Source organism: Perca fluviatilis, chromosome 14, assembly GCF_010015445.1.
Source record: "Perca fluviatilis chromosome 14, GENO_Pfluv_1.0, whole genome shotgun sequence".
NCBI classification, from domain to species: Eukaryota; Metazoa; Chordata; class Actinopteri; order Perciformes; family Percidae; genus Perca; species Perca fluviatilis.
In genome coordinates, this window is record NC_053125.1 from 14,379,446 (window position 1) to 14,403,819 (window position 24,374).

The 24,374-nt window shown below is 41.0% G+C and overlaps 1 protein-coding gene across 30 annotated transcripts in view; it reads left to right on the top strand.

The window, feature by feature from the left end:
• LOC120573639 (adhesion G protein-coupled receptor L3-like) overlaps window positions 1-24,374 on the top strand; it is a 224,866-nt gene that overhangs the window by 172,734 nt on the left and 27,758 nt on the right. For all 30 annotated transcript variants that reach the window (XM_039823490.1, XM_039823508.1, XM_039823510.1 and 27 more), the window contains 5 exons: window positions 2,996-3,179; window positions 7,970-8,092; window positions 9,558-9,763; window positions 12,349-12,525; window positions 21,575-21,784. In XM_039823490.1, the coding sequence (XP_039679424.1) occupies window positions 2,996-3,179; window positions 7,970-8,092; window positions 9,558-9,763; window positions 12,349-12,525; window positions 21,575-21,784 (900 nt within the window). The remainder of the gene's footprint in view (window positions 1-2,995; window positions 3,180-7,969; window positions 8,093-9,557; window positions 9,764-12,348; window positions 12,526-21,574; window positions 21,785-24,374) is intronic.

The following is a 24,374-nucleotide window of genomic DNA, read 5'->3' on the forward strand; positions in this document are numbered from 1 at the left end:
TTACATTTCAGCCGAGTGTTGAGTAAAACAAGACTCTTTTATCGTACTGATGGAGTGCTAGTAAAAAAAAGAAAAAAAAAAAAAAAAAAAAAAAAAAAAAGGGGAAAAAGGGGGGGATATATTTTTGGTTTGAAAGAAAACAAAAAAACAAAACAGCAACAGACCAGAAAGCACGAAGGCTTCTTTCTAAAATGCAATAAAATTTACTTTTGAAACAGCTAAACTTGGAAACAAAGGTATGTGTCTAATGTAAGTCGAATTTCAAATGAAAGTCTGTCTCTCTCTGTCGCTGAAAAATAAATAAAGGGCTGCTATTTGGGAATAGTACAATAGTAAGTTTAAACCTAAGAAAAGACAAAAAGCACAAAGGTAATCAGTCTGTAACTCACATAAACTGTACAGACACAACCACCTGCTTACAACAGAGAGAAGGTTTCATCAAATATTTAACAAGAAGGTTGCAGAGATTTTCAAACAAGATAGAGGATTTGGCTAGCAGGTCAAATAAAACCGAGAAAAGAAATACAGAAATGATGCTTCACCTGTGCCAAGAGAAATCTAGTCCGAAAGAAGAGGACTGAGAGAACAAGACTGTTTGTGTTGTTTTTTCCCCACATTTTGGGATCAGCCGTCAACGTCAGTGAGAGAAAGCAAGTGAGAGGAACCAACCGGTGAACAGGAAGGGAGGAGGAAGGGGAGAAAGGAGTGCACACCGAAAGCCGACCAGCAGGCAAGCCAGAAAGGGACGAGAGGAAGATCAGCCTCAGCCAGAATCAATTTCCCAGACCCCGAGTTCATTTCATCAATCAGCACACAGATAGAAGCACACACACCACGGGTTGGCTTGGACTCCTGCCAAGCACACGCTAATGTCCACCTCTCCCTTCCTTCCTTCTGCATTGGTATAAATGGCCCGTGCTTTGCAGCTTTTCACGCCCAGTCATCATCCTTGTTCCAAATGGAACATTCCAGAAGTGAGTCCAGTTAATGATTAGCATTTCCTTATGTACCAGGAACTAGAATATAGTTTTTTTTTTACTGCTGGCCTACATGGTTTCAGCACAGGAAAGTAAAGTATCTAAAGATAAAAATGGTTTAAGCTGCTACATTTGACAGATGGAGGGGCAGTATGCTAATAGCGGTAAAATAGCAGCAAGCCAACATCACGTCGCAACGATGTAACTGCACAGACTATGGCCTTGTTCGGACTGCCAGCCCAAATCCGTTTATTTCACCATTATTTCAGGGTGTTTTAAGAAGTGCTGGAAAAAAAAAAAAATCTTGCAGTGTTGAACAAAGAGAAAAAAAATGCCAGTGCCTGAAGAAAAGGAGCCCCATATTTGAGAGCGAATCAACCTCTGCCTCTAGCTGAATGGCAAAAGGTGTGATTGGAGATTGGCTGCAGATAATGAACAATTACATCAAAGTTGGTAGACTGCCTGTGCATGCGTGTGTGCGTGTGGACGTGCACGTGCCAGCGAGTTTGTCTATATTTTTGTATGCTAGCAGGTGCAGAGGTGTGGGTTCACTCTTGCATCAGTCTGTGTGTGAGGTTGTGTCTGGGTGTGGGCGGCTTAATGTGTGCAGGGTATGTTTTGAATGAGGAAAAGCCAGCTGGTGCTGTTTGAAATTCTCATTCAGCTCCAGTGGGTTGAAAACAATCAGTCCTTCGTCTCCTATTGCTATCACAGTGATTTGAAACAAACATGCAAGTTAACATTAAAAGGTAATTTGGGGTTCCATTACACTTATGCTCTGTGACTGTAAAGCCAGTTTTTTTTCTCCCCGTCTTTTGATCAGGAGTTTATTTGATACATTCGAGCACATGATTTCTCTTATCGCCTTTAGCTTTATCCCCTGCTGTTTTTGAGTCATACTAAAACTCTTATTCCCTTTCATAATCCATTGATCAAAAAGGGGATCTTAGCGAAGTTCAGAGAGAAGTTCTGTGGCGTGACACGCCCTGTTTTTAACACACATCATAGCTTCTATCTTCAGGATGTCACAACTGTGTAAACTGGCTTTTGAAGAAGTGTGAATGGAGAATCAAAAGTCAAACCATTTTTATATATGATATAACATTTTCTCTCATTTGGAGCCTGGAATTGTTACTATTTTTAGCAGTGCGGGAAATTCTAATAATTCTGCGTTTGACCACCTACTGGCTTAGAAATCGCTTTTCTTCCAGGCTCAGTTTACTCTTCAGTGCAGTGGTAGTCAATTGCTTTGCTTGACCAATTAGTATCCCATTCACAAATCTTGCCATTGGCATTTTTAAATCTGTAATGGCTCTTATGTTTTCATCTTGTCTTGAGAATGTTATGTTTCTTCCCTGGTTACTTGCATTGGCGTTGTGAGGGGATTAAAGAAGGCATAATAGTTCTGTGCTATTAATATGCAGGAGGGATGTGAGCTTAGTAGTTGTAGATTGTTGCCACCAGCAAATATCTTGTACATCCATTGGAATGTCTCAATGTTGCTGTGTTTTGTTGTAGTGCTTCTGTGTATTGGGATTGCTTGCATGGAAGAACATTAATCACACCAATTAAAGACTCTAGCCTGAAGTCATGTAAGAATTGGCCTCTAGTCTTGTTGTCTGATATATTTACATGATTCATTATTATTGTAAAGAAAAGGAAACCATAACAAAAGCAATCTAATGACGTATCCAAAGTCATTATAAATCCAGGTGTTGCGGCTACTAGTTAGAATCCATGACTAAAAGCACAACTTGTAAATACATTGGATATAGGGTCATTAACTTGCTCAGTTGAAAGATGATTATGGCTTTTTTAGTTCAAATGAAAAACAGGGGAGGGGGGGGGGGATGCTTCATGCTTTCTTTCTTGCACAATCCCACAGGATTGTGTGATTTGTTTTTCAGTCCTGAACCATCCCTTCACTCATGCCGTTTACCAAATCACCATGTCAAACAAGCAGCAGTCCCAGGCGAGCTTAGTTCCTTTTCACTAAATCAATGAATTTGACTCCCCAGGCCATGGTGGAGACGGTCAACAATTTGCTGCAGCCGCAGGCCCAGGCAGCATGGAGGGAGCTGAGCACAGGCGAGCAACTGAGGGCCGCAACCATGCTGCTGGACACGGTGGAGCAAGGGGCCTTCGTCCTGGCTGATAACCTGCTGAAGACGGACATTGTGCAAGAGAACACTGACAACATTCGTGAGTATATTCTAAGACATTTTAATTCCGTAAGATTTGCTTGATCTGCACGAGGGAAGAATTTGAAAGATCCCCTCCAGACATGTTTTAAGATATATAAGAAACACTTTGCGTGGAATGCTTTTCTCTGTTCCCAAAATGGCACCCCATTCAGTCCTATGAAAGTTGCTCACTGGGCACAGATGTTTCAGGTTATTTTGTTTAGGGGCTAGAGTCCTAGTCCAGTCCAGCCATTTGATAGCATGTTAGAGCCTTCCTCTGGCTCCTGTTGGCTTCTTGCACACACACACACCCACACACACACAGACACACACACACACACACACACACACACACACACACACACACACACACACACACACACACACGGCATAAACTAATCTAGGGATCTTCTATACTTTTCATATTTTATTGGAGGAAATTAATCAGATTCTGAGAATTTCGTATATATATCTGGATTTCTTTCCAGATTACATTACATATCAGTTAGCTGACACTTTTATCAAAAGCGACTTCCAATTAAAGGACAATTTCGGTGCAAAATGAACCCAGGGGTTAACAACTGATGTGTACCCACTCGATCGTTCCCTGGGACATGTTTTCATGCCAATCGAATACGCTTGTAGCCTGAAAGAAGCCAGGTATATTTCTTCTTCTTCTTCTTTTTTAAGTAATGAAAGCAATGAGAAATGTAAGCCAGCAAGCAAATTACATTTATTGATTTGTCTGCATGAGTAAACCATCTTGGACAGAATTAAGTTAACTTCTCCTTAAACTGCTGAGAAACACATTATTGGCTTAGATGGAAGACGGCATGGTCAGTTGTGATATTTAGAAAAATGTAAGCTAAATTTAAAAAGCTGAATGTTTGGTGTGTATAATGTTTTCTAGTGGTGTTTCTCTCCATGTTCCATCCTTCACTGGTCTTGCTACCAGTACAAGGGTTACAAAGTTCACCATACTGCTTTTGATCCAGGGCGCTCTCATATTGACAGCAGTGCTCTTAAGGCTGTGGAACAAGTGTGCAGGTCACTGGATTAATTCTTTCTCCCTCGCAGGAGGTTTAATTTGGCAGGGCTGCGCATATCTGATGGCAGTCAGCTGTAAATTGACAATTATCTCATATGATTGTACTTATATTCATGTCAATTATTAGCCACAATTAACCACTAGTCATGCAGATCAGGGATTAGTGCTCATTATTCAGTGTATAAATACCAAGTGAGCGCAGATAATGGAGCTACTGTCATCAATATTTTCCCCAGTGGAGCTTTTTCAAAACTGAGTGCATCAGTTGTTGAAAAGTAGAATTTGTGCAGTTCACACTGAGAGCCATATACAAAGCACAAACTAAAATTGAATTAAATAACATGTTTTGCCGACGTCGGCTAGTGGGGCAAGGGGAATTAAGAAAAAATACCGTTATGATGTATCGCCCTCTTCTCAAGTGTTTTTTTTTTTCAAGTTCCTGCTGCCATGGCAACCTGAAAATATAGGTCTACTGACTTAAAAGGAAGCGAGTGTAAGGAGAATTAATAAAAATGATTTTATTGTATCTGGCACACAATTCATCTGGGTATTAAGGAGGTTCTGGGCTCGTTTGGAGAGGGGAATGAGACGATGCCTGCTCAAATGGAGTGAGATTTTATAGCGCATAGTGGTAGTCTGGTTAATTATGTGCTGGTGACATGTTTACTAGGCCTTATCTCTCTCTGTTTGCTCGGCTTATTTTTTTTTTCAGCCAGTTGGCTCCTGCAATTCCTCATGCCATACAGGGTAGTTAAATGAGGACAAGGTGCCCATTTAAACATCAGTAATCACTGCTGCAGCTAGTTATTGATCTCTCGCATTGAATTACATGTAAAATGTATGCATTGCACCTGGCGACACATTCTCGACGTCAGTGGGATGGGTTTTTACTTGCTTTAAAGTGAATCTTGAAAAGTAAGAAAGCCTTGTTCCAATTTTAGGCTCAAGCTGATAATGAGATCTATTTTCTTCGCTTTCAAAGAAGGATATTTCCTCACCCATTGTGTCTGTATTTGTGTTTACACGTTACAGTGCATGTGCTCGTCTAGGGCTTTGTCTGCGCAAGACTGTGCTTCACTCTCTGCATGATAATCTTATGAGGAGATTTTTGCCGATTAGCATGTTATTTAAACGGGCTTTGAAGGTATAGCCTTTGGGTCCAACCAATACTATGGCATCAAAGGAATTCCCTAAAGCCCACGGTAAGCTCTTTTACACAACCACACAGGGGAAAAAAAAGAGTTAGAAAGGGTGAAGAAAAATGCTTCCTTTATTCCAAAGGCAGGCTTGGAATCCAGGGAATGGCGAGCTATCTGGGGTATTGTCTTAGCTAAGTTGAATAGGAATGTATCACCCAAACCCCCTGGCCTTTGCAAAAGCACAAGAGAATGTTAATACAAAAGATTTTTTTAAGATAAAGTATGGGAAGCCTTGGTATGAGAAGAGATACAAAGGGAGGATTAAATTGTGTAGCTTTTCGTGGGCAATAACCTTTATCAAAGACAGAGGTGTCATAGTCCACTGACATGAGATCATCAGCTGAATGTCTTATCAGGCTTAATGAGGTTCCTTTTTTTTTTTACACTTTACACACACTCACACAGACTAATCTGCCAGCCAGTTCATGTGTTGCAACCACAGACCGTTGCAACAGAGATTACTGCCATTAGCGTCGTGGCATAGCAGAAGCGAACCATTGACCATGAAATGTTTGGACTGATCATGGCCGGAAATCACCCTCTCAGACAGATTAAGGTAGCCCATCTGAAAGTGAATGTTATTCTGTCTCAAAGCACTTGATGATGACATTACCTTTTGTGAGAGAGAAAGAAAAAAAAAAAAACATTACAATACATTTTAGTCAGAGACACTGTCATCAAGGAATAGGTTATCCAGTAAGTTTTGGTGAAAAAAAAAAAAGAGGGCGCTCTCAAAAAATCCAAGCACAAATGAGGAGAAATCTGGAAGAAATCCTTTGACCAGAGCAGCTACTTCCTGCCGTCTCCAGCTTGTTACCTGGCAACCTCAAGCTGATAACCAGACTTCAGGAAGTCACTGTGCTCGGCCAAGAAATAGTCGGTCCTTTTTACGCTTTGGTTTTTGTCAGATTAAACAGCAATTTCCTTGTTTCCAGTCTGTACGCTAAATTAGGCTGACCAGCTGCTGACTGTAGCAGCATATTGACTGTTTAGACATGAGAGTGGTATCGGTCTCCCCCATCAGCTTCTGTCAGGAATGCAAATAAGCACATTTTCCAAAATGTTGAACCCTTCCTTTAAAGTTTTTATTTTTAAATCTAGATTACATACAACCTACATACAACAGCAGTTTTACACAATGTCTTTGGCATGTGTATTCTAAAGATTATTGTTTGGGCATTTTTTTAGGCCTTTATTTTTGACAGGACAGCTGAAGACATGAAAGGGGCGAGAGAGGGGGAACGACATGCAGCAAAGGGCCGCAGGTCCGAGTCGAACCCACAGCCGCTGCGCCGAGGAGTAAACCTCTATATATGGGCGCCCAATTTGACATATGTATTAACTAAATCAGTACAATAAAGGTTAAAAAGTGCCGTCCTTTACATAAGCTATTTCATTTTTTTTGGGTCATGCCGCAGCAATAATTTTTGTATTTGCTCCTACCACCTGTATTAGTCCATACTGCTCACCTCTTCTTTTGGAATTTGACATTTGTGCGTTTCTTCTCTGTATTTCCGCAATCAATCAGTGGATTCATCTCAGTGCTTTGGGAGTCCATGTGACATTTAGGAATGCCTAGACTTCACACAAGTCACCGGTACTCGAGATTAGAGCACACTCGACCGCATTATTAAACTGAATTGTATCATACAATAATAACTTTGATGGAATGAGCTTTTTATTTCAGCTGGGCTCCTATCAGCAGCTCATTCCCCTCTGCTGTATGACGCCGGAGCCTTTAAACCATAAATTAGGAGCTTGCTTCAGACACAACAGCTGTTGAGCTGCCGCAAGCTCTCCTCCTTGTATCTCTCGCTCTCTCCGCTCCTATCGAAGAAAAAAGATTCCTTGAAATGAAAACGTCGGGTTTTTTTTTTCCAAAGACAACCTTTGTTTTTACAGTTTAAGAGGAAACAGTGTCACCTAAACACTTGATAGTCACTTGATTAAGAGGCCTATAGCGAGACACAAACCTCCGTGGCACACACACAGAGAGAGAGAGCGAGAGAGTTGAGAGGGAGGCAGCCCTTCAAAGCTGCATGAATCGTGTAAGGATGTGTTGCATTTAGCACTAGTTGGAGATGCTAGGTTTAATACAGTCGGCTACAACAGGGGAATGCCTTTTTGAGTCAGTGAAGTGATTAGAGATGGGTTTGAAGTTCACTCGTGACTGCTGTAGGTGTAGCTGTAGTAGCAGTGATGACAAATCACATGGAGGTCAGGTGCAAAGCATCTATGATCACTTGTATTTTTTGATTTAGTTTTACACTCCTGTTATGACTTATTGCATGTTGACACCGTGTTTTTGTGTCAGAGCTAGCATATTTTGACTGTACTGTACATTGTAAGGGTCTTATGTCTTCTTCAAGAACTTACATAACTGTATTGCCCATAATGTGTAATATTTCCTTTAAGGGCTCAGCTGTAATATTGTGCACTAAGGCCCTTTGCAAATTATAGCCTGCTGCACTTTTTATGTCTAGTATGTCTATTGTATATATCATAAAAATCAAACATATTGATTACTGCTGTCTTGCTTGGGTTTGTTCTGTATGTGTGCAGAGCTGGAGGTGGCAAGGATGAGCACAGATGGGAATTTGCCTGATCTGAAGTTCCCACAAACAGGAGGACAGGGCAACTCTATCCACCTCTCAGCGAACACGCTGAAGCAGCACGGAAGAAACGGTGAGTAGTCTAACCTTTCGAATCTGCTTTGTCCCCTGTTGTCGGTTTGAAGTGTAATCATTCCTTGTGCACAGCTTCAGTTGGTGTATTATGTATTATTCAGGTTTGTGATAGAACGGACAAACTCTGACAGGGCGATAGCAAAAATACTGTTGTATTACTTGAAAGACTCTGGCATCAAAGATCCACCGCTATTAATCAAGAAAGTATTGTGCATGGGGCTGCAGTGGTTCTGTAGGAATTTCATTACATATACATGTGAAAAACTTTCAATTTGCCTCCCAAATCTTTTGTTGTGCTGCACAGGGATCGTTCAAGACTTTAAATTGGACCCTGGCTGTAGAATTAGTTACATTCAAGCAATGCCTCTAAACTGTAAATGAGGCAGTTAGACACAATACCCAGCTATTTTCAGGAGCAATACAGACCCATTTTTAGACTTTATTATCAGCCCATGCAAAACAGCATTGACTCAAGCTGCGCCTGGTGCCTCTCAGCTGGATGACTAAGTCAATGTCCAGCCATGCCCAAGCGGATCATTAAAGCAGGGTGGCAGTTATTTCCCCATCATCCAGTGCTATAGCTCCCAAATTGTTCTTTTCATCTGAGTGAGTGATCTCAGTCACGACGGGAGGGAACTTCCTTTCATATGAGTCTTTAATAGTGAGGCGGCAGGAGAGGAAAGAGAAGTGTGTGAGAGAGAAAGAGAGAAGGACATTATTAACAAGAAAAATGCTTGCCTTTGTCAGTGCCAATAGAAGACTGGTAATCAATTTTTTTTGGATGCTGAATTAAAATAACTGTCTGTTGATGTAGAAAAGATTTTTGTTTTTCCTCTTGTGAAACTATTTTGGCAACTTTGACATTGGTCTCTTTTTTTTGACAGTTTCAGTATATACAGTTTTGGATTTTTGTGTTACCAACACAGCTGAACTGTGCTTCAACTGAGTGATTATTTCCAGTATTCTTTTTGTTATTAGTTCCAGTATTTCTCTGCCAAAAAAGAGACCAATGTTTTGCCAAAGTTGCTCAAGCTCAATAGCATTTAATGGTATTTATAAGCCATATAACTATCTTATTAGCACATTGTTGTCGCATTATATTTGCACCATCCTGTATGGCCAAAAGTGTGTGGACACCATGCTGATAGTTTCATGTACTTGAGGTTTGTTGCTGTTTTTCCTAGTTTAGGCTAGATTCCTAGTAAAGTAAAGATAATCCTAATCAAACAGCATACAAAGATATTTTGAAAAAATATAGTAAAGTGTGAGAATAGTGTGCTTCCAGCTTTGTGGCCACATGGAGGTTCTGTATTTTGAATGGACGCAGCAGGGTGCACGTCCCCAACCGCAGCTACCATCTAACTACCTTAGCCATACTGTACACCACAAGCTGGTGCTATCTACCTAATACTTTGCTGTCACTTGTGGAAGACTGACCACTTTTCCTTATCTTTCCCCTGCAGGTGAGATTCGGATAGCTTTTGTCCTGTACAAACATATCGGGGGCTACCTTGCAACGGAGAACGCCAGCATGAAGCTGGGCAGCGAAGCCATGGCTACCAATTACTCCGTCATTGTCAACTCCCCGGTTATCACGGCTGCCATCAACAAGGATTTGAACAAAGTCTACCTCTCTGACCCTGTGATTTTCACCATCAGACATCTACAGGTAATTTTGTGTTTAATGTGCGTCTCAGTTGAGATGTGTTTTGTTTCTCCTTTGTTGTCACTCTGCGTTTAAAGTGCTTTTTTGTCTCTTTCTCTTTTACTATCACATAAAAACACACTTGCGTATGCACCTCCCTAATAGAACCCTTTCATCACAATTTTCTCTATCCTTGAAATGCAGCACAAATGTGGAAATCCCATCTCAAACCAAGAAAATTAAGTCAATATGAAATTTTATTCGAAGGAAGATATGAGAAATTGCTCACAAGGTGATGCATGTTGTTGTTTATTAGTTTGAACAGATACCAGCCTGATCTCTTAAACAAATATCACTCATATTGAGCCTCACTGGAGGCTGCTTAGTCATTGTGAGGAGTCGCGACTTCTCCCTCTTGACTCCATTATCTTCTCCACACTCTGCTACCCTCGGCATATCCCTGTTTTGTCTACGAACAGCGCCCTCAGCGATTATCAGGGATGTTGAACAACCATAAGAGAGTTGCAGCGGGTCTCATGTGTAGGAAGGACCTGGAAGGAGGCAGCAGCGGCAGAGAAAAACACAGAGCGCAGAGGGATAGAGAGAGTAAAAGCACGATAGCTTATGGATGTCAAAATTAAATGGTGGGAAAATGTCAGGGGACAATGTCAGCGCAGTTATTGCTGTGACTCACCTGCCTTAAGTGTAATTTGTAATTTGGACTGTATATTCAGTCATTTTACTGTTGGTCTAATGTTGGGGCACTGGCGCTTTCATACCCTTTTCTTGCTCAGATCAAATCGTTCCAATAAAACTGTGCCCTTTTGAAAAAGTGTGTTTTCTGCACTGTAGCTTCTTCCGCCCATAACACTGGCGCGCACCAGCAGAGCTGCTGCTGATTTGTCACTTTGACAGGTTTAAAGTGACTTAAACATACGGACATTTACATATAGAGTATGTTTTGTTTACACCGAGGGCTGTACAATTAAACCTTTGCGCAATTAATTAAACTTGATTGGATGCAATGTTGACGGTTTGCATATAGAGCCGTTGCTCTGGTGCATCAAATCAAGAGCTCCCTATTCTCTGGCAAAACAGAAAAATGCTTCGCACATCTATAGCATGAGACCGGTGCATCGGAAAGGGGACGAGTGGATCAAACGTTGCAAAGAAACTCCTGCACACTGTCTAACTTGCAAAGACACATATAATAGCTGGCAACGTCTCAGGTACTAGCCCTAGAGGTTTGACACTGTGCGGGAGGTAAACCATTTAGAGGTGTTGTTCAGAGAACGCTCTGATTAACTGCTCTCAGCTTCTCAATGGTTGTTGCTGCACGCGAGAACATTTCCCTAATCCTTTCTGCAAGGATAAATAATGCATTTTTATTTGATGTACACTACGCTACTGTGGTACTATTTCTGTTTTTCTTTATCTCAGCTTGATTTATATTTGGCTCTAAGAATCAAAGACAATAATACATAATTGCGATAATCGTACATTTTAGCCCTAGGTAAACTGAATGTAGCCCCTGCATAAATGCCATTGTATGCATAAAGTATTCTACTTGTTTATATTATGCTTCAAGACAGCATAAAATGTACTAATTATTTATTTCAGCTATGTTGAGTCGACTTCAACTTTGCCCTTGAAAATAAGCCTTCGTCAACTCTGCTCCCCAGCAGGGGTTTCTATTTCTTTGGCTTCCCACACTTAAGTCCCCCTCTCAACCATGAGGTTTTGGATCACTGGTCTTCTGGGATGATGATGTGTCCTCTAGTTATTGTTTTGCTTCCTTGCCTCACCACTTAATGGGACCAATTAAATCCATTAATAGGACAGAGGGTCATCCTATCTCCTTGCTGTGGAATATTTCACATAGGGTTTGGATGTGTGAAGGGTAAACTCAGTCAGCGGCAAATTTACATTCACAGAGGATAAACCTTTTTAGACTAATTACCCCACAGCAAGTGTGAAACTATGAAAAACTACAGCTCCTCACAGTGTTAATAGTAAGGCAGCCCTCCTGTTTAACCTTGGAAGCTGTGAGTCACAAAGGAAAGGATTGTGTGTGTGTGTACTCGCCTTTGTTTCCCAAGCTACGAAGGAAATTGGGCTCAAGAGGGAAAGGCAGTTGATACATCTATTTATCAGCAGTTATGTTTTGTTTTGTGTGCTTGTGTTACCAAACCTCAATGGTTGCGGGTGACTTTTATAAAATGGCAAACGAGATAGCAGGGAGGCGTCCATGTCGTTAGGGCCATAGCCCGGCACAGGCAGCGGTGGTACCTATTAAACAGTGGGGCAGTGCATTTTCACGCAGTGAAAGTTAAAGAGAAAGGTCAGAAAACACAATGAAAAACAGGCGTGGGGCTGTTTGATGCTGTCTGACAGTAAAACCACCTGCTATTCACTTTAGAATAGATACAGATTGCTGGGGGGGATGATTATTCTGTCAACAAAGAAAAGTAGAAATGGACATAGCTAATGTGTGATTAACTCCAGACCCCTGTGTTTCACTTCACGAGGGCATATTCTATAGGTCTTCCTTTTATGTATTCCACTGTGCCTGATTCCGCTCATATATTTATGTTTTTGCCCTCTAACAGCAATCTGAAGAGAACTTCAACCCCAACTGTTCGTTCTGGAGTTACTCCAAGAGAACTATGACTGGTTTCTGGTCGACGCAGGACTGCCGCTTGCTCGGCACCAACAGGACGCACACCACATGCTCGTGCACCCATTTAACCAATTTTGCTGTCCTCATGGCCCATGTGGATGTCAAGGTAGGCCAGCTCTTTTGCTTTTCTTGTTACCTATTTATCCTCAAAAATCTGCAATTTACCAAATGCAGTTGAGAGAAATGAATTGATCCATCCTGGTTTACACAGCCAGTCCATTCCGAGATGATTGCTTTGACAAGAAAAGTAAGGTTCAGGCAGTATGAAGTTGTGTAAGCAAAGAAGAAGCCATCTCTTTCAATGCTGTTGGTCAATGTATGTTTTATATTTCCCTTGCTTTTTAGAGGGTAAAATAGACTAATACGTGTTTTCTGACCATCACAGCACTCTGTAGACTAACATTTAAAGTGCCAATATACACAGCCTATTCATATAGTTTTAAACATTGACCCTGGGTAAAGTGTGTATTGATTGCAGCCATCTTAAAACACCAATGTGTAAAGCAGCCCAACTACATGATTGGCTCCAGTGTGTGGTGTGTTTTGTACACTGTATGCTTATTTGAAACACATTTCGTTTTATAAAGGTTTTATAAATAATTTCGGCCTTTTTTTAAGGTCCATAAATGACATCAGAACAGGCATTAGTTGATACAGTAGGTACTATAGAAATATGTCTTTAGCTGTTTTTTTACTACCTCTCTTTTTTTGTGTGGTCACATGTGGAAGGGATAGTTTGGTGTACTATCAATAATCAAGTTAATTAATAATAATAATTAGTAATTAGCTTTAAGCTTTCATTAATATGATTTATTTTTTAGACCGAGTCATTTACATGTGTTCCTTTTATTTATGTATGAATATGTTTATTTATTAATTTATGTAAAGACAGAAAGGTATCCCTATGTACTGTATATATGTTGCAGGATTCTCTCAGGCTAGCCGCAGAAACAAAGTGTAAAGAGTACAGTAAGGGAGATGTGGAGTGCTGGAGAGCAATTAACAGCGAGGCTAATGAAAGAAAAACCTGTGTGGAGTGGTTCTTGTGGGCCCCATCTACGAGGGGGGGGGGGTAAAGAGAAGGTTGAAAATGAAAAAGATGGAGCTATTTGGACACAGAAAGGGAAGGAGAATCGCCGGTCAGGATAGAAGTTGTGCCGTAATTCTGATGCTGACAGACGGCTCAATTATTTCTGTCACAGGGTGTTTGAGGAGCTTGCTGCTGACAGAGCAGAGTAGTTCTTGGTATCTGGTCTGGCATCTGTCTCTCCAGCCCTCTCTTCTGTATCTGTAGTGGGGGGGTTGGCCCTTGTCCATGAAACCACTAGACCTTCCTTTACCTTTCTCTAATCCCCCAGTTTGACTGCATCCCTCGTTTCTTCACACACACAAAAATGCGTGCCCAAAATCATACATACAATCTAAAATTCAGTATGTTGTTTTTTTTTGCCCTACACACACGCCTCCAGGGAGGTCTGGGCTGGTGTACTTCGAGCTAGAGAGAGCAACTGTTTGTCACTCAGCCGCGTGACTTTTGGACCCACTAAGCTATCTGCAGGGCTGAAGCCCAGTCTAGAATAGAGAGGGGGGCCGTGAAGAATGGGATCCTTCACACAGTGAAAGCAAAGCAGCAAAAGAAAAAAGAAAAGGAAGCAGTAAAAGGAGCGCTTTCAGCCAAGCCAACCGCTAACATTTTGGAACGCCTGGCTTGCTTGTGGCACTGCATTCACCAGAGGAAAGTGGACAGTTGTAACACCCCAGTTCTGAGTGATAGCGTTTTTCCGCCTTCCTTTTTATTTATCTTTTTCACTTGGATGTTATAAAAGGCCGCTTGTTGGAAGGTGCCACTGAATGGGAGATACAGAGGCTTTTTATTTGCCAAACTGTCACAGTGTTGTATCTGAGAACAGTGAATGTAGGAAAAATTGGGAGTATGTGTGCGCAAGAGAGAGGCAGATAAAGATATTTCATAAATTGAAGAGAGTCTGTTTTTGTATCCATGGCAACAGTACATACCACTGCTGATCTCTGCATTGTTATTACTCATTACCCTCAGAGCAACAGATTATATTTTAACCTTGTTTATTTCTCAGTGGCATCTCGGAAAGAAAAAAAAGATAGACAAGCTGTAGTTACAATTTTTCTTTAGTGGACAGATGCTCACTACAGTATCACCATAATCTTTCATCTTGTTATATTTAGGGATCTTTATGTTTGGCTTAAATAGCTGCCGTCTGTATCCTTCTTGTACTGGTACATTTTTAGCACCAAGTTATGATTGCATTCAAAGCGCCACATACTTCATACAAATTGCTAAGAGGCTAAATGTCCCTGCTTGTGCATGTGACATTATGACGGTGTTTTAAGCCCCCAACGTCGTCTTCCAGGAAGCGCTGCCTGGAAGGTACTAGGATTAGGCAATGGTTAGGGTTAGGTGCCTTGAAGTTGACGGTCGGGCGCTGCCTTGAAGTCGACGTTGGGGGTTTAAAACACCATAGAGCCATTATGACCGTCATTTTGTCCTTGACAGTGATTTGAGTTTTGACGAACAGACTTCAAATGCAGTTTTGTATTTCAGCTCACATCTGGTAGGAAAAAAAGCCAATCCTGTCTGGATAAAGTTGATTCGTAGACGTTGATTTTCTCCAAGTGAGATGTGATGCGTTGCTGCCTGAAGATAACAATCACTATACATTCATTATATATAATCATACCTGACATGTTCTACAGTCTTTAGCTCAGTTACCTGCCATAAACTTTAGGATTTACAAGTCTTACTGACTAAACTGTCACTCCTTTTAGACCAATCATTTGTTATAAAACTAATATATGTGCAGTAATAATAGTAATAATAAGCAGCCTACCTTGCTCAGCCAGAAATTGAGTGTGAGTTTGAGCAAGGTGAAACCCACATATTCATATTTATAAGAAACCCTTGAACTAGAATGTACTGTATATGAGATTATTAGCAGTGGAGAAACTCCAGACTGTGTCTCATCGGGATTAATTTAGTTTGAAGCCAATTAGTTCCTCAGAATACTTTCTAATTCATATATTGTAGATGTTTGAAAAAGTGCGTACCCAAAGATGTTTAGAGCCTTGGTGGTTTCTAATGCAATGTCCTTAACCAAATTACCAAATGTGAAATCTTTTTCAAGTTGCAGGCTCACAAGAACTGATTAAAGTCAAATATCCGAACCAAGCCTGCTACCTTTCAGAAGTACACCCACTCAAATAACGTTTTCATATGAGTCTGATACAGGGGATCAGGTAACCGCCACTTAGATGATCACTAGAGCGTTGAGTCCCGTCTCCGCTGCCTGTGTCGCCACTTGCGCCCTTTGTTGCTAATTTTGAGCTATCTAGCCAGAGAGCTGATTCCTTTGACTGATCCTGCAATCCGAGCCGAGAAGCGCCGTTGGCCGCATTAACAAATTAAAACTGTACTAAATAGACGGCAGCTGCGTTTGAGAGATTATATGTCTCTTTTGTATCTTTTCAGAATGATTGCAAACAGGGTTTTGGGGCAAGTGATGAGAGTGAGAATGAGAGTGGCTGTACTTGAATGTGACTTTGCTAAGAACACTGATGATTCTAACCTCCAGATGTCCTGTTACTGAGCCATGACACATTTACTGCGATTGAAGACGCTTAAGATGTATGTGAAATAAATTCATCCCACTTGACACAAATTTGAAAAGCAGGATTTAACAGTGGTGTTGAACTTGGACACCATATTCACATTTCAAATTGAATCATTTGCCCATCATATCGTATAGAAGTGGTGATGTCAGCTTGGTTTGGTGCACATTGGCCTCTTTGTTGCTTAAACCCATCTGGGTTGCTGGTTCTTGTTTCTGCAGGAGCTCAATTAATGTCACAAAATCAAACCATGGATGGACACCATTTCTTCAGGGTCTGCTTCAAACATATTTTTCAAGATTTCCAAATGGCTCATGTCCATTCAGGCTCCTGAGGCTCTTTATTGAACCAGTTCCTTTGAATTTAAGTCTGTCATTTCTGAAGATGGCTAGCGGGGCATTGAGATTTCTTTTCTTTTCTTTTTAATATGGGCTAAAGCACAAGTCCCAGCTTAAGAAATATAGACCTGCTGTGGTTCCACCTACAGGCCATTATTTACGTAGTAAATGTATGTGCTAAGATTGGCCCCAGGGAGGCATTGAGCTACTGGTAAGTGGCACTATTCCCGACAGACCAGTAAGTATAAATCAATGGCACATCCCACTGGATGATGGAGAGGGTGATATTTGGGCAACATTCATCACTGTCTATATACAACATCTCCACGCTGTCACTATCAGACAGCAACTATGATGAGAAAGGACAGAAAAGGTCAATTGTGTATTTCATGATGTTACATACAGTATAAGCATGGTACTGTACACACAGCTAGAAAGATGGTTCAGAATAAATCTATTTATACGTTTAAGGCACAGACAGAGAAGATGGAGACCACGTTAACTGCCATAGCATCTGAAAGGCGTGCTTGGGCGTTTTATCATAGTTATTGTAGCTTAGAACACAGTGTGACATTAGGTGCATGTGCTGAATGTCAACTCCCGCCATGCAAGCTGGAATCTCTCCCCCAGCCCTTTTAAATGTGACAAATTTGCCAAGACCCCTGATTCATATGCCCTCTCTGCAACTGTTCCTCATCCCTGTGCACATCGTAAATCCATGGTCATATCGTAGGTGAACTTGTCACATGACTCCCTGCAGTGGGCCACTACCCGTTAGCGCAACTGTCTGCCCTGCCTGGCCGTATTTCATGAGTCAAAGCCCGGCTCTGGAGGCATATAGGGAGATTTATGCATTTTAATTGGATTGGCTTCATGGCCCCATGCTGAGAGCGGTTCTTTAGGGTATAAAGGATTGACGCTCTGTTCTCTTCACCACTTCACCCTCTTACGTATTTTAAGAGAACGAGTTCCCGGAGATATTGGCTTTAAACACAGAACTTTATGATATTCATGTGCGTATGATGTGAGGTGTCAGGTGGCATTGCCGGATCGACCAGTGTGCGATGCAAAAGGCTAGTTGCCACGTCTGCTCCTCCTTGTCACACTGCCCAAGTGCATTTTGTGCTGAATGCGAGCAGATCAGGGACAAAGCCAATATCCTCAGGCATCCGTCTGAAATGAAAAATACGTGTGTTTAAGAAAAAGGAGAAAAATCTAGGAGAGAAAGATTGGAAGACAAATTGAATGTGCACAAATGTACCTTGCCTCACTAAGTAACATGGACGCTGTATGACTCGGCCGCCCTTGCGACACGGCGAGTGAATTTCAGAGCAAATTACGTCTGCCCACTTTAGAGACCCCTAGACTGATTCCCATCATCTTTTCGGTGTGAGGTTAGGTGCAGAGGCATTGCAGATCACATCATTTGCCATCCTGCCTGGGCAGAGCCCCCAGTAAGAGGAGACTTTTCAGCAGAGACATTGTCTCCGGCGACATTTCAGCCATCATACACCTCCAAGAACAAAGAAATCATTCCTCAGTAAATCCATCACCCAGGTGTAGATACACTCTGCACCCTTCTCTCTCTGTTTCTATATCTCTGTCTTTTTCTCTCTTTCTCTGTTGCCTTCTCTTTCTCTCTGACCTGGCCCCTCTCCAACTGAAGGTGAGATTGTGATGGATAGAGCCTGCAGACCTTAGGGTCCCCTCACAATGCGCCACAGCTAGTACCACCCACCACATCGGTGCCTTTGTAATGCAGCAGACTGAAAACTGACTTATGTGTCACATGCACCACACACCTACAGAGCATGCAAGCACAAACATCGACATCTGTTACCACCCACTGCTTATGCACCCCTCCAAAGTAAGGATCCTTAATTTCATACAGACTGACACAGATACACACACACACACACACACACACACGTCTACTCTATATAACATCTTGCTAGCCCCCCCACCCCTCCAACATATACACAACGGCTCATCAGGCAGGAAAATCAAAAGAGCGCTCCCCCCAGACTCAAGGAGCACTGCGGCTGTTATTGTACCAGAGCCCCTTAATGATCAGCATCTGTTCCCCTCTCTGCTAGCGTTAGCTGAGCTGCCACTAAACAAGGCTTATGTGCTATACTTTATACCCCAAGTTTCCTCTCTCTAACTTGACTTGACTTGGGGGGGGGCAAGCACGCGTGGATGTTGAATGTCTCTCCTCTCCCTGCCTCCCTGAAAATACTGCTGACTGTGGTTAAAATATGATTTAAAGAGGTGCTTGTTTGAGAGACATATTACACATATGCTATGCTTTTCCGGCATTATTTCTCCACATAAGCAAATATTTTCTTGGGTTTGTATACGCTATCCTATCCTACCCTTTACGTTGTAGTTTAAAATGTCAAGAATTATTTGCTGGAGGCCAAGACTGCATACACACCTTTGATATCAAACAGCCAAATTTCTAGATTTGAACACGACGATTTTGTGAATTTAGACGATTACTATCAGACCCCCAGTAGATAAGTCGATACCGCCCCTTTTCATTCAGTACGGCGTATGCACCGTTTGACGGCTCCAGTGAGCTTAGCCCAGCACAGATCCTGCAGGTAACTGGTTCCAACTAGCCTACTGCTCGAATTGTGACAAAGTGACAAAAGAGCGCTAACATGTTCCTATTTACATGTTGTGATTTAGAGTCACGAGCGGTGTACAAAAAACGTAACATTAGAAAAGCGCCATCTTCTATCTGTAAACAAACTGGGAACTATATTCTCAGAAAGGCTTGCTGCGAGCATATCACTCCGCCCAAGTACTATATTCTTCCGCCTGAGAATATAGTTCCCGGTTTGTTTACGGTTAGAAGATGGCTGTGTCTCATGTTACGTTGTTTTTTGTACACGCTGTGACTCTACAAATCACAACATGTAAATAGAAACATGTTGGCGTTATTTTGTCACTTATTCAGAGCAGTAGGATTACTGGAACCATTCACCTGCCTGTTCTGTGATGGGCTGATGCCGCTGGAGCCGTCAGACAGCTCTACAGCACGCACGGAGATGAGAAGGGTATGTATCGACTTGTCTTACTCTGGGGGTTACGGTGAATAAGCTAAATTCCCAATAAGTCGGCGTGTTCCTTTAAGTGTGGTAGTTAATATACAGTGTCAGTCCTTGACGTATAGACAGTCAAAAGGAGTTTAGCTTAGCGTTCACCTGTGCTGTATTTTAACTGCCTGTCAATGCTAATCAACTGTCTACATTTAAGAACACGTAATGTAGTCATCTGTGCTAAAATAATGCCTGTTTGATCTTAATTAGCATTCAGACGTTGCCGTCATGTCAAAACTGAAAAGTTCCACCCAGGTAGTACTTGGGTCCCAGCAGGGATGACAGTCAGTTGTGTGGAGGTTGGCAGATTTCTTTAAAATTACACCCCCCCACCCCCCTCCACTATTTTCCTCCCTTTTTTAAATCAATGCCCAACAGGCTGAAAGAGAGAAGGATCCCTTTGGGAAATTAAGAAGCTTTAAAAGCTGACCAGAGTGCCTGCATACAGTAATTATCTCTCTGATGCCCATCTCTATGTTTCACATATAGAAGACACGTATTTAATGCCTGTGTTATATTTTGGAATCCTGTCTTGGCAAGTCTTTTCTTCCCCACTGGTAGCATGATAAGAAATAGTCAGATGACAGTGCAGTCGCTAATGACAGATGTGAATTGTACAGGGAATCTGTGCATCTGCTTCGCTGACATGTGCTTGTGCAATGTTAAATCTTTTAGAGTCAGATGTACTCCCCACAGCCGTGTCAGATGAATCAAGTACCCCTTCATCCACATCACCTGCCATGTTCCACGTGTTCTTTTGAATTGATTTTTAACTAGATATTTAATTGTAATGAGTTTATATGGGTATTACAATATTTTTATACAATTGAACTGTCAATCTTTGCATGTGCACTAGGCTACTACTTGGAGCAGCAGTAGCTGTAGTAGTTGTAGTTTCTTAATTCTTCTTAATTTAATTTCAACCATTTATCCATTTATTTTAGCTATCTATTTATCTGTTACCTTTAGCTAACTATTTAAACTGTTTAGCAATTACTTTTAGCTGTGTTCAACTGTTAATCTATTACTTTTAGCTATTTTAACAAATTATTGATTTCATTGCAGTATTATTACAGCAAACTGTTACAACTGCTCTGCCCGCATGCATGTGGAATTTAAAAGTGTAATCTGTATTTCATCACTATCCGTTGAGCTACTCCTCAATATTTCCATGTACCCTGTGGGGCACAAGAGCTCCTGTTTGGGAACCACTGTTTTAGAGGATTTCCATGAAGTTTGCTGATCAAGCAAGAAAGGCACCTATTTCACATTCCTAATCAAGCTCCAATTCTACAGTTTTACCTTGTCAGGTTCTTGGCAGAATGTTGCTTCTCATGTCTTTGTTTTCACGTGTTTAAGGCCACAGAAGTCAGTCATTCTGCAGATGCTGCTGTTTAAAGGGTGTTTTCCCCACATCTGTCCAAGTATCCCTATGTGCACTTGGCTTTTATGGACTGATGTAAATTCTCTTTAATGTCTGCGCTGGAATCACTGTTGATCCTTATCTCTCCTGCAAAGCCACACATTTATTGTCAGCAAAAGGCTTTTTAGTGCCCAAAACTGGCTATGGTGGCAAATTACTATTTTAAAAGAGAAAATTATTGAAAAGCAACAGTGGACGTTATTGTCCATGTTGCGGTTTGATTGTATTCCTGTTGTGTTGGTCTTAGACACCTGCCGCCCTCTGGACTGCTCACTTTGTTCCACTTTGTTGCCTGACCAAAATGAAACAATAGGGGGGCATTTTAGATTGATTCACACTAACAAATTTATGATTCATATCTGCCACCTGTGGCTTGCTCTGTAGTGGTTTATTGGACAGTTGAATAAAAGCATTTTCCTCAAAAAAATATTAATAATGAAAATAAAAGCTGACAGAATGGTCACTTTTTCATTTTTTTGTTTTGTTTTTACAAATGAATCCCAACATGACACACAACTTGTCAAATACTAAAATGTGGTACAGGGTACAATAACAAGAAAATAATTTTTCAGAGTTCTTTTCTGACATGATGTCAAGCAACAATGGGTTGGATGTTGTTGACCACTTTCTCTCGTCATCTTACAGAACACAGACCCTGTTCATGACATGCTTCTTGATGTCATTACTTGGGTTGGCATCCTCCTGTCGCTGGTCTGCCTGCTCATCAGCCTCTTCACCTTCTGCTTCTTCCGCGGCCTCCAGAGTGATCGGAACACCATCCATAAGAACCTCTGCATCAGCCTGTTCATCGCCGAGTCCCTGTTCCTTGTGGGGATCAATCGGGGTGACCAGCCGGTAAGACTGCCACTGATAGACGAGTATTGATTTATTTAGTACCATTGCATTGAGCATGTTGCACAAAGTACTGCAAAAAAAAAACAAACCCATTAAAAAAAAAAAAAAAAAAAAAAAAAAAAAAAAATTAAAAAAAAAATATTTTTTATTAAAAAAAAAAAAAAAAAGAGGGTAATAGAATAGTACAGTGTTTTTGGAAAATTATTATTATTATATCATGTTTATTATCTTTCTTGCTAAGATTTGGATAAATAAATACATATATATATATATATATATATATATATATATATATATATATATATATATATATATATATATCATTCACAACTCTGAACTCTGAGAAATAATATTGCCATAACCCGGTTGAACATTAAATTGTTGTTTTTACACTCTTTATGCTTAACTAAGTTAACTTGCTGCTGGCTCCAGCTACACGCAGTATTTACTGTTCAGACCTGAGAATGCGATCAAGCTTCACATCTAACTCTTGGCAAGAAAAACGAAGACGAGTGCGAGTTTTTCCCAAACTGTTTGTTTAAGTGCAGAATATAAACAATGAGGGTTAAACCAAGTTAATCTGAAGTCTGAAATGTTGACTTGAAACTAATTTCATTAGGTAATCTAATGTGTTTGAAGGTGCCAACAATGTAGTTACGTTAAAGTACAAAAACATGACATATTTGGCCAATATGGAAATAATATTGTATTGCTTTTAAACCATGTAGACACAGATCATTAAGGGGTGCATTATAGGTGTCAATAAATGAAGACATGTTCCTCTCTTTGCACCTATCACAAAAAAAGTCTTGAATCACAAATATTGTTGGAAATCTTTTTGCAAATATATAGTCCCTTGGGGTTGCTAGAAGGGCTCCCTGGAAGTTTTATATTAACCTCCCCTGAGGAGTGTTCGCCATATTCTCTTCTCTAGATTTAAGAGCCTAGAATCTGTTTGAGAAAATGTAATCTTAGGTGTCCTGCTGTGCCGGGAGTGCTACTTGCAGGAGAGTGCCTGTGACCTTGAACTTTTTTGATTCTGCCTGGCTCACTGAGACCAGATACTCAAAGAAAATAATTGGATGCTCTTTATTCAACAAACCTCTTGGTCCCCTGGTTGCACAGAAGCAAACCCATACTTGAAATTACTCTCACATACGCTGTCCTAAACACACACCTGCCAACTCACTGTCACATCCTAATGTCTAGATCACTCTTATACCGCACATACTAACATAAATGTATCCGTTCACTCCCCAACCACCTCCTGCAGTTTTCCAATTTGTCAACACTTCAAATTAATCTGGGTTAAGCTGTTCAATACACTTACGTGTCTTCTACTATAACTGTAGTTTGGATGGCATTACTTTTCCTGTAAGAGCTCAGCTGTGGTAGCAGGTGGAGGCATGCTGTCACTGCACAGTCCTCTTCAAGTGTGTGTGCTCAACTTTCACTGTAGACAAATGCGGAGTCATTACATGTATACAGGATGGCGGAGGACTTTATTCCACCCACAGCTTCTTGCAATCATGCCATTTTGGCTTGCTAATGAGGCAGAGTACACAGTAAGTTTTGCTCTCTGAGGGAGAAAAAAAAAGCTGGAGTGATCGTCTGAGCACAGTATGAAATGATCTCTGTGTCTGTGAATTTATAATGGTGCCAGAGAGTGGAATATATCGTATTACTAATCGTCTTGTTAATAATTTTTGTTATTTAGAAATTTTAAATCATTGTTCATAGCATATTATCCCAAGCATACCAACAATTCACAACTGTGTCATAAGTGCAAGTAAATTATGATTAATAGAAATAAAAAAATTGATATGCTATCAAATCACACTCACTTCAAATATCACCATAACTATCAGAACCTATACTCACGGGCGACAGTTTAGCCGCAAAGCTACTTCCCTGTGAAGTTGAAGATAATGCTTCGGCCCTACACCTTTCCCTTCCATAACATTTTATGGGTGTGATTCACAGCGCGGCTCTAAGATCCCTCTCCTGGACTGCAATTAATGTCCACTCAACCTTTTAGTTATTTAACTGAATCCATTTCAGTGACAAACTATGCTAGTTATGTTCAAATGTGCCAATAATTAGATCAATCCATGTCAGTACTTTATCTCATTATTGTAAGAAAGTGTGTGGGCACGTGCATACATGCGGATTGACAGTCTGCTGTGTTCAGGTCTCGCCTGTACGTATCTCTGTCAGCTCAGGAAGTGTGTAACTACATTATGTGCTCGCACCTGGCCACCGTATCAAATGCAATGAGCTCCAAATGGCTCTTGGACTGTTGACTTTGCTTCTTCATATCGCTCTCTTTTAGCCATGCCAGCTACAGCAAACAAGACCACATGGGTTATGTAGCTGCGGCGTTCTTCTGCCAGTCACTACAGGCAAACATCCAATCACTTCAGCCAAACAAAGCTTAGCAATGCTAATTGTTGGTAAGACACAAACATGCAGAGGTCAGAAAATGCTGCTCGGTTACAGTCACTTGGATGACATACTTTGCAAGTCATATTATGCCCTCTAGCAAGGTATTTCATCTTTCAGGAAATCACCGAAATGCCCTAAACTGATT